The following is a 13,422-nucleotide window of genomic DNA, read 5'->3' on the forward strand; positions in this document are numbered from 1 at the left end:
GGTGAGCTGAGATCGCGCCATTGCACTCCAGCCTGGGTAACAAGAGCGAAACTCCGTCTCAAAAAAAAAAAAAATAATAAATAAATAAATAAATAAACTTCCAACTAAAAAATCTATTACATCTTTATTTTTTTTCTTTTCTAGTAGAAATAATGGCAATACGTCTTGTATGGTCTTTTGCATGTCTCAAGCAAACGCCCTGGATTTTGCCACACTGTACACAGAGAATAACCCTGAGAAGTGGACACAGCTATATTGTCGTGCTGTCATTTTTGTTATTCTTTCTGTTTCTGGCACTACCAGCTCCACCTTATTTTAGAGATTAAGAGTTATTTAGAAATTGAGAGATCTTAGTTGGCTGCATCAAGTCAATGGGGAAAAAAAGCAAACCCAAGAATTATTTGTACAGAGGTGTTTCTAAGAAAAAGGTCTCCGGATGTTTGTCTATTCATTCGCAAGTTTATGAAATGTCTGCTGAAAACCAGGTTTCCAGGCACGGCTAAGTGTCTGAGAGGGTTTGGGATAGAGACGCTTACAGCACAGGCAGCCAATACTAAAGAAATGAACTGTAACCGGACAAAATAAATCCAGCCCATCCTCCCTTCCACCCAAGATTATTATCTAAATATTAGCTTTTTCTTGATTCTATCTATCTATATTAAAGAGCTACATCAATTTACATATTAATCTAATTTATTAAGGTAAGTTAACATCAGTGTAATATAACTAAACTATGTGAATTTAGACTAGATAGTCTGTAGAAATCCAAGCTTTCATATGGTCTTTTATTTTTTCTCCAGTCTTCCCTAGCAAACTAAAATCTGCCACAATCAGAAATAAATCCTACTGCAATATTCAATACATACTAGAGGAAGGAGAACTGTCAATGAGAGAAGACCGCATTCCTCCCAGAATTAATCATTTGTCACAAAACAGCCAGAGGTACAGCGGGGACTCACAGCACAAGGAGCGTGACTTTCTGGAGGCCTGTGTCTGCCCTGAGCTAGTTCTTGGGCAGAAAGCTCTCCCAAGCTGCTGTAGCAATGTGATCATTCAAGCAAAGTGAACTTCTTGATGTGTTTTCAGGTCACATTAACTTTGCCATAGAAACTGGTTAGCTGTCTTGCCAATGGGGGCAAAGTCCTACATGTTTGGATAATTCATTGAAATGCCATCATATCAGCACCTGATATGGAAAAACAGCTCAGAAGGAGCCAGTGGATAAATCAGTTGTGGGACTTGTGTTTGCCATTGTCACATATGTTGGTTTTTTTTTTTTTTTTTTTTTTTTTTAATTTCAGAAATTTTTCAAAAAGCCAATAAAAATAAATGGGTATATTTTTCAAGAACAATTTGGTTCTTTCACAGATTCACAATAAAATACCTCAACTGTTTATTAGCATACTCAACTAGACTCCAAAGGGTGAAAATGTCCTCTGCCCTTAAATACAAGAAAAAAAAAAAAAAAAGCCACACAAACTAATCTGGCCTAAATAAATCACTTAGGTGCATTATTTCCCTAAGCCATTAAGCTCCCATATTTAATAGATTAAAAAGAAAACTGCCAATCATTTACCTGTGTTACAGCAATAGCTTTTCCTGCTACAGAACTTCTCAGAATTTCTTCAGATTCCGGGTAGTCCACAGACATCTGATGACATGGGGACCTGGGGGCAGCTTCAGGGGACCTGGAAGCGTCTACAGACGGAATCGTGTCATTTTCATCTCTTGCGGCGCGCTGCCTGGCCTTCCCTGGAGAGAGTGTCTTCCTACTGTAGTCAGACTGTGCTGTGCTCAGTACGGTCATTTTGGTGAGCAACGCCCTGGGCAGAACATCCATTGGGTCCGTGTGTACCCCAGAAAAGCAATCGGTGATCCTGCTGTCCTCATCAGCACTCACAGAGTCCTGAAGGCTGCTTCTAGAAGGGAGGTGCTGCGGGCTGGCTGTGACCGAGGGTGCAGCCGACAGGACTGATTCGGCTTGGCTGTCCTCGTCATCGTCTTCGTTTTCATTGTCGTCCTCATCTGGGCCATCAGATTCTTCAAGATCATATCCAGACCGCTCATAGCTGAACCTCTGTTTTTCATCTAATAAGAACAACCAAGAAGGTATGTGATAGAATGCTTTGCAAGTGCACAAATGCTGTTTTTAAAATTTTTTATTGGCTTGGCAGCTCTGCGAGGATTATAAAAGACAAGGACCCTGCCCACAACAAGCCTCTGTCCTGGCTGAGGAGAAGGCGCTGGGGAAGAGTAGGCAGTCGGCCATCAGGATTCAGAGGAGGGCGGCTCTGTGGGAAGGGCCAGGTCAGGGATGAGGAATGCGACATGACTCGGAAGGGGAAGGAGGCAGGCGGAAGGGAATCAAGAGACAAGGACATGAAGGCCTCTAAGACTGCACTTGAAAATCTTTAAAACACAAGTCAACTGCATAGCCAATTAATAGGGTTCAACGCAACTCTTTTCCTGAGCTTTTTCTCTGTTTTGTCAGCTTCTTTTTATTGAACAAATTAAACACAAAACACTGATGGCTGTTGGTATTTGTGAGCAAAATAAATTTTCTTCAGATTTGAATAGTATTATAGATGAGGAAAGAGGAGAACTTTTATCTGAGGAATGTGGGCCCTTTCAAATCACTAGGCCCCAGAGAGGCGTTAAGATGAGACAGCAATCACATCCTACTCCCCACTTCACTGAAGCTGCTTCCCATTGCCACAGGTAGCTGTGAATTCACCTAGTAATGCGGCACACGCATTCCCACACTCTGTCGCTTAGCCATGGGTAGGCGGTCACTGATCACTGTTACTTCTGCATATCAATGAGAATCCCCGGCAGAACTTTCTAACAGTCTACTTGGTGACACTGTCCCCCTCCGCCTGCCCTCCTGCCCCGTTTTGTTTTGTTTTGTTTTGCCTTTAAAAATCTGCCTGTTAACAAAGGCCAAGCAGTGTGGGTGAGTCATCTGGGCAGCTGTCCTTACTCTGGCTCAAGTCAACTCTTTCAATCAGACTTGTGCTTTAGCTTCGTCCTTTGGTTGACACGGGCATGTTTCAACTGTCCTTCATGTCGTCATATTCGCCTAATGTGTAAGCCTTCTAATTTACTAAAAGAGATGCTAAAATTTCCTGTCACTTTTTTCTGTGAAATGATTCAACCCCTTTCTCACAGAAAGGGGGATATTATCTAAAAGTCGTGAATATCAGCTTCATAACATCATGTGAAATTGAGTTTAACAAGGAATCTTCAAGATGATACAGGAAATAGCTTCAAAATTCTCCTAAGCTCATGTGGAACTTCTACACTCTTCACATTTTCAACAGCCTTGCAAATTAGAGGCTCTTTTCCACAGAAAGCTCAATAAACTTTAGTTATGGGGAGGAATGTCACTGAGATATGATAAAGATGACATTAGACAATGTACAGTTTAGCTGTGATACATTCTGCACTCAACAGGTATTTTTTGAAGAGAGAAAAAAATATAAACAGAGCAACAAGCAATAGGCTTCCTTTCCCAAACAGCCTAGATATTAATTTTTTACTACTTTTTCCTTGTATATGACAAAAATAAGTTCTTAGGGAAAAGTCTCAGAGGACCCATACAAAAGATCTGAGAGTGATTATTCCTAGAGGATGAAAAGAACTTGACATTTTACATAATTTATCGCAAATGTGTGCTACTTTTATAATTAAAAAACTCAAAGGTGAAACATGTATTTAGGTTCTTTCAGCATGTGATTTCACAAGCCTTTTGCTTTTAGGGTTCTATTATGCTGTAAAATAAGTAATGAAATAAAATAATAACAATGTACTGAATGGCTCTAGGGGCCTCTGCAGAGACAGAATGTGTGATTTCTGGGTAAATGCCCAGAGTCCTGCGTCTCAGCTACTTCTCTGCCTTGCCTGATGTTTGGCATTCTAAAATTCGAGTCATCCTCAAAAACTTGAATTTGCCACATCAGTAGCAAAATAGGTTTTTTTTTTTTTTTTTCCCCAGAGATGCATCTTCTTTGAAATAAAAAATTTTAAAAAGACTAGAGAGAACTGGATGACTGGAAGAACAAGTTACTGGAGAGAAATGATTTCATTCAAGGCTGATCTTGCTATAAAGTCTAATGAGGATGGGACTTGTTTATGTTAAACACACAAATGCACGCATGCGCGCACACACACATACACGGCCTAACTAAATTTATGACTTTTTCCAAACCATCAATAAGCTGAGGTCCCAGTATCTAAGGAGACACAAGTTTGTGTCATCAAGGGCAGACAAAACAGAACCCTGGTCAGAGGAGTCCTGTGCTCAAGTATCTGCTTAAAGTCAAGAGTGGGTTGCCAAGATTGTGTGAAACCTCTGGGGGTTACATTCTCTCACAGGATCTATGTCATGATCACCTCCCAAGTGCTTACAGGAAGGGGTGGTAAGAAGTGTCCACTGTGGTCCAGATACGGGGGAGAGATGCAATAACCATACAGGAGTGGCAGAGAGCTCCACCGGGATCCATCTCCCCTGTCTCCACCAGGAAAAAGGAAGACCTAGCCTGTGAGAAGGGCAACATGCACGGCTATCCTTAGGACACCTGTGAAAACTCTGCAGTGGAGAATGGGAACAGGAAAAACACACACACACAACTTGACTCCTTGGGGAGGCACAGGATTACACAGAAACCCCTGCAACACTTGGGGTAGGGGAAGCACAACTGAAAAGGCCACAGCCCAGAGACCTAAGACAATGGTGCAGGTATGAGACTGAAACTCAACTGGAACAGAGACAGCACCCCATCCTCCTCATCACCCCACAATGCCAAGCTAAGGGGCTTAGAATTACATGTAACAAAATAGTGCTAGGAAAGAAACAGGAGAACAAGAATGTGCAGAGACCCCCTTTCTGAGGCACAGTGCAAAAGGAAGACCTAAAACTAGAACTGAACAGAAGACGTTCTTGTGATCCAACCCCCACCCAAAACACAAGGTATCTCTACAGGAACGTGAAGCCTCTGCTGCAGTGAGGATAGCTGTTGTGACAATAAATCTCTCATACCCAGCCCATTCCCAAGCAGATAAACTCGAACTTCCACACTAAAGGCCTCTAGGAAGGAGAGGTATGCCCATTTCTAGGCATACAAACCACTTCCACGGGTCTCTACTGTCTTACCCAAGATGTACAGCTTTCAACACAAAATTATAAGGCATGCAAGAAGGCAAGAAAAGAATTACTCCAAAGAGACAAATCAATCATCAGAACCACAGTCAGATACGACACCAAAATGAGAAATGACCAAGAATTAAAAATAACTATGATTAACATGCCGAAGGCTCTAAGGGGAAACGTAGACAGTAACAGACGGGACTTTCAGCTGAGAGATTAAAACAACTAAAAACAAGTGAATGAAAACGGTGCAAATAAAAAATACAACAACATCAAGAAAAACTGTCAAATCCAGAATCCTATGCCCATTGAAAATAATTTTCAAAGATGAAAGAGAAATACAGACTTAGAAAAACAAAAGCTGAGGGGATTGATGGCCAGCTGCTTGACCTAGTGGACAATAAATGTTAAGGAAGTTCCTCTGGCAGAAGGAACATAACATCAGATGGGAAGCCTGGATCTACACAAAGAAACAAAGAGCAGTGAAAATAGACAAAATGAGGATACAGGTTTTTTTCTTATTTTCAAATTGCTCTTAAAGATACCTGATGTCTAAAACAAAAACAGTAACAATGTACTGTGTGTTCATAGTAAATGTAAATGTAAAACGGTATGACAACAATAGCATAAAAGATGGAAAGAAGGAGCTGTGTATATACTGCAATAAAGTCTTTAGGCTCCATATAAAACAATGGAATATTATTTGAAGGTAGACAACTAAAAATTTTTAAAGGAGGCCGGGCGCGGTGGCTCAAGCCTGTAATCCTAGCACTTTGGGAGGCCGAGGCGGGTGGATCATGAGGTCAAGAGATCGAGGCCATCCTGGTCAACATGGTGAAACCCTGTCTCTACTAAAAATACAAAAAACATTAGCTGGGCATGGTGGCGCGTGCCTGTAATCCCAGCGACTCAGGAGGTTGAGGCAGGAGAATTGCCTGAACCCAGGAGGTGGAGGTTGCGGTGAGCCGAGATCGCGCCATTGCACTCCAGCCTGGGTAACAAGAGCGAAACTCCGTCTCAAAAACAAAAAAAAAAAATTTTTTTTAAAGGTATAAATAAGTCAATAGAGGAAATACAACAGAATCATAAAAAACGCTTGATTAATATTAGAGAAGGCATAAAAAGAAAACTGAAACCCAAAATGAAACAAACAGAAAACAGCTACCAATATGGTACATTTTTATTCCAACTAGTCAAATAATAACATTAAAAGGCGTGGTCTAACACATAAATTAAAAGACAGAAATGACTAGGATTAAATAAAAAGCAAGTCCCATGTATACAGTGTACATAAAAATGCATTTTAAATATTAATATAAAGACATAAATAGGTTGAAAGTAAAAGTCTAGAGAAAGATATACCATAAATCAATAACTAAAATACAGCTGCAGAAACTATACTAATATCAGACAAAGTGGACTTTGACTATAAGGGAGGATAAACAGGAGCATTACCTAACGATATAGGTTATCCCTATGAACATAACAACCCTAAGTGTGTATGCAATTTAACAGAGCTTCAAAATAAAGAGCGGAAACTGAAAAAAATAAATCCATAATCAGAGTTGAAGACTTCAATAATCCACTATCAGTAATTGATAGGATACGTAAATAGAAAATCAGGAAGAACATAAAAGAGCCGTAAAACACTACAAGACCTAAAAGACATTTACAGAAATGTTGCACTGAACAGCAGAACATACTTTTCATATAAGTGTATGCGGAACATTCACCAGTATATACCATATTTTGAGCTACAAAACAAACCTCAACTATTTTCAATCAGTAGAAACCATACAGAATGTGTTTTTACATGAAAACAGAATTAAATCAGAAATTAATTAATTGGAAGATATCCGAAAAACTGCCAAATTATTTCAGAATTAAAGAACACATGCATGATACTGGTATGAGAAAAGACACACAGATCAATGGAACAGAATACAGATCTCAGAAATAAGACTGCACACCAACAACCATCTAATCTTCAACAAACCTGGCAAAAAAGAAGCAACGGGGAAGAGTCCCTATTTCACAAATGGTGCTGGGAGAACTGGCTAGCCATACACAGAAAATTGAAACCGGACCCCTTCTTTACAACATATACAAAAATTAACTCAAGATGGATTAAAGACTTAAATGTAAAACCCAAAACTATGAAAACCTTAGAAGAAAATCTAGGCAATATCATTCAGGATAAAGGCACAAAGATTTTATGATAAAAACGCCAAAAGCAATTGCAACAAAAGCAAAAATTGACAAATGGGATCTAATTAAACTACAGAGTTTCTGCACACCAAAAAAACTACCAGCAGAGTGAACACACAACCTACAGAATGGGAGAAAATTTTCAATCTATCCATCTGATAAAGGTCTAATGTCCAGAGTCTACAGGAAACTTAAACAAGTTTATAAGAAAAAAACAACCTCATTAAAAAAGTGAACAAAGGACATGAAGAGACACTTCTCAAAAGATACATGCAGCCAGCAAACATGAAGAAAAGCTCAACATCACTGATCATTAGAGAAATGCACATCAAAACCACAATGAGATACCATCTCATGTCAGTCAGAATAACTATCATTAATTAAAAAGTTAAAAAACAACAGATGCTGGCGAGGTTGCAGAGAAAAAGGAATGCTTTGACACTGTTGGTGGGAGTGTAAATTAGCCCAACCATTGTGGAAGACAATGTGGCAATTCCTCAAAGACCTAGAACTCTGCAGAAATACCATCTGACCCAGCAATCCCATCATTGGGTATATACCCAAAGGAACAGAAATCATTCTATTATAAAGATACATGTGTGCATATATTCATTCACAATAGAAAAGACATGGAATCAACCTGAATGCCCATCAATGACAGATTGGATAAAGAAAATGTGGTGCATGTACACCATGGAATACTCTGCAGCCATAAAAATGAATGAGATCATATCCTTTGTTGGAGTTGGAAGCCATCATTCTCAGCAAACTAACGCAGGAACAGAAAACCAAATACTGTACGTTTTCACTTATAAGTTGGAGCTGAAAGATGAAAACACGTGGTCACACTGTGGGGAACAATACTCACTGGGGCCTATCTGTTGGGGGGGTGATGGGGTGTGGGCAGAGAACATCAGGAAGAAGAGCAAATGGATGCTGGGCTTAACACCTAGCTGATGGGTTGATCTGTGCAGCAAACCACCATGGCACGTTTACCTATGTAACAAACCTGTAATCCCGCCCACACATGAACCCCTAAACTTAGAAGTTGAAGGAAAAAAAAAAGGAACATATGTCTAAATATTCATTGGGTTAATTTTCAGTCTCAAAAAATTTCAAACTATTTTCAACTGGATGAAAATCAAAATATAACAGTCAAACTTTGTGGGATATAACTAATGCAGTGGTCAGTGGGAAATTTATTATATTCAACACTTTCATTAGAAAAGAAGAGTCTCAGATAAACCTAAATTTTCAGTTTTAGAAATCAGAAAAAGAAGATCAAACTCAACTTGAAGCAAGGAGAGAGAAGAAAATAATAAAAATGAGAACAGAAATGATAACATTGAAAAAAGAAAAATAGAGAAAGGCAATGAAACCCAAAGCTGGGTTGTTAGAAAAATTCTCTGGTAACATTAGTCCAGAACTAGAAAGACAAGATACAAATTAACAACATTAGAAAAGAAAGGGGGGATGAATACGCAATTCCTACTTTTTATATTTATTAAAATTCTGGGATACATGTGCAGAACATGCAGGTTTGTTACATAGGTAACCATGAGCCATGGTGGTTTGCTGCACCCATCAACCCATCATCTAGGTTTTACACCCTGCATGTATTAGGTATTTGTCCTAATGCTCTCCCCCTCCCCTTGTCCCCCACACCTCAATGCATGATGTTCTCCTCCCTGTGTCCATGTGATGAACATACAATTCTATGCATTTGTCAAAAACCACATACTATACACCTTAGTACATGTAAGTAAATAAATTTTACTGTAAGTAAATAAAAACAGAATCAACTAGGATGTGAGGTATACCTAGGAGGAATGCAAGCTGAGATGGACGACTCCGCCTGCAGCTGGATGAATTGCACAGCCACGCTAAAGGTATGGAAAGTAAGGTCCTGTCTGAGGTGACCTTGGCAACCTCGCTCTGTTGCCCAGGATGGAGTGCAGTGGCGTGATCCTAGGTTCAAGTGACTCTCCTGCCTTAGTCTTCTAAACAGCTAGGACTACAGGTGCTCATCACCATGCCCAGCTAAGTTTTGTATTTCTAGTAGAGTTGGCGTTTCACCATATTGGCCAGGCTGGTCTTGAACTCCTGACCTTGTGATCTACACGTTGGCCTCCCAAAGTGCTGGGATAACAGGTGTGAGCCACTGTGCCAGGCCTCAATACTCTTGATGTGGAACTGGGACAGAAAATGGATGTAGTTGGAAAACTGGTGAAATCTGCATGAGTTCAGTTAGTAATACTGAACCAAGGTTAATTTCTTAGTGTCGACAAACACGCTGTGGTTATGTAAGAGGTGGACACAGGCGAGGGGAGGCAAAGAATGGACAGGCGACTCTCTATGCTAGTTTTTCAACTTTTCTGTGAGACTAAAATTATCCTTTATAAAACAGAATTTTAAAAAATATCTGCCAATGCTCTAGGGTCTTTTACTCTACTGATACCGGTATTCTCTCAGGTAAGCTTGCACAACAAATACCCCCATTAGCCTCATAGTCAAATCAAGACTTCTCACAAGTACCTTCTGTCTTCTTGTTGTTTAACAGGGCATTATCAATTCCTGAAATCAATTTCAACACTTCTATTGGTTAATTTGGATGCACAGAAAAATTCACCTAAATTCACTCTAACCTAGATACACATTTTAAATTCTTACTACCTGAAAGGGCTCCTATCTTGTGTCTATATATATGTGTTTTTTTTGCATTTCTTATTCTATTGTACACATGATGACTCAATGGCTCTATTCCAGGAGCAGCCATCCATAGCCTGGATCCTAAGTTAGCACCACTCTGTACAAACCAATACTATTTGATCATAATTAAAACACGACTAATTAAGGAGCTGACTTTTTCTCACTGAATGATTTAAAAGATGAAAAATGTGGTTAATTACTTTTAAAGTGTTGAGCCCACAAATCATAAATGTCAGAGCTGAGGTTCAAACCCATGTTAGTCTATGTCTAGACATTCCACACTCAATCATATTTTAAAAATCTAACCGCAGAATAATCAGAAAGGTCAACAATGAATTACAGTCAATAAGCTGGCTTATAAATATGCATGAATTCAATGTTTGTAGGTATAGACATTTAAAGCATCATATAATTATTTGATTACAAATAACAGAATATATAAAATGCAGTCCCCAAAGAGAATGTAAATAATGGAACTTTTAAATTTCAAATACACTACATTGTATCAAAGTTTAAGAATCAGTTATAAGTATTTTAAATTTTTATTTATATATTTTTTTCAAGAAACATGCTGATTTCTTCTTTAGTATATGCACATGATATTAATAATTTAAAATTAACACCATATATTTTTAATGGGGAGTGTAAAACTGGCTCCACTTTAATCTGTTTTTGCCTTGATTATATCAAATTTCAGGTCAGGATTTGTAGTATGGGTAGGAAGACACACAGGGTGGCTTCTCTGGACCTTTCTCCCCTCCTGGACAAGTCACACGCCCACAGCTTGCAGAGGATGTAGGCAGGGCTGAGATTCCTTTCCTGATTTCCTTCACTGAGATAAGCACAGAATGTTGTTTCTGTCTCTGAATACATAGTATCTGAAATCTCTGCTAGAGGAGACCACTGTCAAAGTTTAAAAACCTACAAATGAATTTTGAATCATTACATATTTGTTAAGCAGGATTGATATTCTGGGGTAATAGAGAAAAGATAAAATGGGTAGCTTAAATGAACAGAAGTCAATGGTATCCTTTTAAATATACATGGCACCAAAACAAAGCCCAGACAACTCTTCTCTGTTTGGATTCATACGAATAAAAGTCTTTTATGTAATTCCCTGTCCCCCTTAACATTGCTCCGGCCCCCCAAAGAAGACACTGCTGCTGAATCAGAAGTCATACTGATGCAGGACCCAGAAAGGAAAAGTGCCTTGCCTGGGATCAACAAGCTAGTGAAGAAAGAACAAGGACTTGTTCTGGACTCAGAAAACTTGTCATATTTGACTCTGTGACACTGCTCACTTTGCTACTGCATGTTACTTAATGTAATGACTACGATAGTATGCTGAGTAACTGTATATCAGGGACTGGAAAACTATGGTCACCAGCTGCATATGGCTCTCCACCGGTTCTTGTGAATAAAGTTTAACTGGAACACAGCTAGGCGCATTTCTTTCCACATTGTCTATGGCTGCCTTTGTGCTGCAGTCACAAAGTTCAGTAGTCATGACAGAGAACACATGGCTTGCAAAGCCTAAAATATTTACTATCCAGCCCTTGACATAAAAAGTTTGCCAACATCTGTGCCACATTACCTTCCACGTTTAAACCTAACTACCACCCCATGGCAGAGTCGATATTACACCCATCTTCCACAAGCAAGCTAAGAAGCTTGTACTATATCTGATTAGAATGCATCAAAGCCAGGATTCTAAAAGGTTTCTACAAACTTAGGAGCCCTGTCATTACGCCAATAACAGACACTGGCTTTCTCCCTTTCTATTACAATTGTTACTTTCTTGGTGTGTAAAATACAGACTTAAACTTCAAGAGGGTAAGCACTGTGGCTTACCCCTTTGCAGCCATCAGATATCTCCAAAACAGACCTAAGGAAACTATATTTACTTAGCAAATTCATAAATAAATGGTCCTAAAAGTTCCATTTAAATATGTCCTCCCAGACACATTCCCCTCTCGTTATAAACAAATGTTTCCAATACTCAATAAAATTTTATAGCAGCACAAGACTAATTCCTTCATTTTCTGTGAATTTTAATTCATGAGGGAAAAAGCTGGCATATAATGTAGCAACATTTTGGCCAAAGGCTTTGATAAAATTCTGAGCTGTTGTTATACCAAACAACTTCCCTCAAGATAGATTTTAAAAGCTACCGTCTGAAGACCAGTCAGGTGAACCGCAACCTGCCTGCCACTGCTGCCAGACAGTGACACCTGCTGGAAGAGCCAGAGTCGCGAAAGCGGCAGGAGGAGCTCCCTGAGAGAAGGGGCTCCCGAGGGCACCAATCCCCAGCCCACCCACACTCAGCAGCAGCCTTCTTTTGTTGCTGGAAGTTTGCCTGCTTCTGTTTTTCACATATGTTTAGAAATATTACTCTGAAAGCCCGATTAACAATGGTAACCTAGGGAAAATAATTTTAAAGCATGTGAATACAATAATATATATATTTTGAAGATGAAAACATCACTCAGAACATAATGGGCCAGAGTTTCATGTTTGTTAACTTTAGGAAGTAAACCAAAAGACTGTCATGTGTGTGTCGTTCAAAATAGTATTAGCACTGCTTTAAGTATCAATCCTAAGGCCTATTACGGTTTCATATGCTACACATGTAAGTGTTTCTTAAAAAGAGTAATAATGTGTTCTATAAAAATCCCGATGATAATATATTCTACAGGTTTCATCTGGAAAAAAAAAAAGCTTTGCTAGTAATTTTTAAAAATTCACTTAAATTATTTTTAAGAGTAAGTGTGATACAGGTTTTAAAACCTTGTGATGAAATATCATCTTTACTGTAAGTAATTAAAGTCCAACAAAAATGTTTCTCACTGCACTTCGTCATGTTAAACGGTTCTTCTAGCTGGCAGCTGAGGGTACACATTAACATTCCTTGCATTGAAGTCCAGCATTTGTTGACGAAAACATTCTTTGGATCAAAGGATGAAAAGCAAATTGCTGGCGGCATGATTTTTAACACAAAAGGTGAAAACTAAAATGTAGTCACTAATACCCCAAGAACACAAGAACAAAATTCCTGAGGCTATATCATGTTTTATGGCAAGAAAACAAGAAAATGTGCAGCGGGGCTGAGGGATTAGGCTTCCCATGAGCATTTCTTATCACTGCAGCTTAAGTTGCTAGTTTTAAACTAAATAGAAACTTCCTTTAAATGCCAAATGTCCACATTTTAATGGCTGGCTTATAAAAATTTATAATTCCTCTTGCTTAATTAAAAATAAGTGTGTCCCACCACCCCCTAATTTATTCCATTGAGAATCAGAACAAGAATTCCATCTGCTAAAAGATAAGACAGGTAGCCCAGCCACACAGCCTGCTGTTGC

General features: G+C 39.0%; 1 protein-coding gene across 6 annotated transcripts in view; it reads right to left on the minus strand.

The window, feature by feature from the left end:
* HIVEP1 (HIVEP zinc finger 1) overlaps positions 1-13,422 on the minus strand; it is a 147,717-nt gene that overhangs the window by 2,053 nt on the left and 132,242 nt on the right. For all 6 annotated transcript variants that reach the window (XM_017526655.2, XM_037737828.1, XM_017526656.1 and 3 more), the window contains one exon: positions 1,577-2,088. In XM_017526655.2, the coding sequence (XP_017382144.1) occupies positions 1,577-2,088 (512 nt within the window). The remainder of the gene's footprint in view (positions 1-1,576; positions 2,089-13,422) is intronic.

This window comes from Cebus imitator, unplaced genomic scaffold (genome assembly GCF_001604975.1).
Source record: "Cebus imitator isolate Cc_AM_T3 unplaced genomic scaffold, Cebus_imitator-1.0 Scaffold43, whole genome shotgun sequence".
Lineage (NCBI taxonomy): Eukaryota > Metazoa > Chordata > Mammalia > Primates > Cebidae > Cebus > Cebus imitator.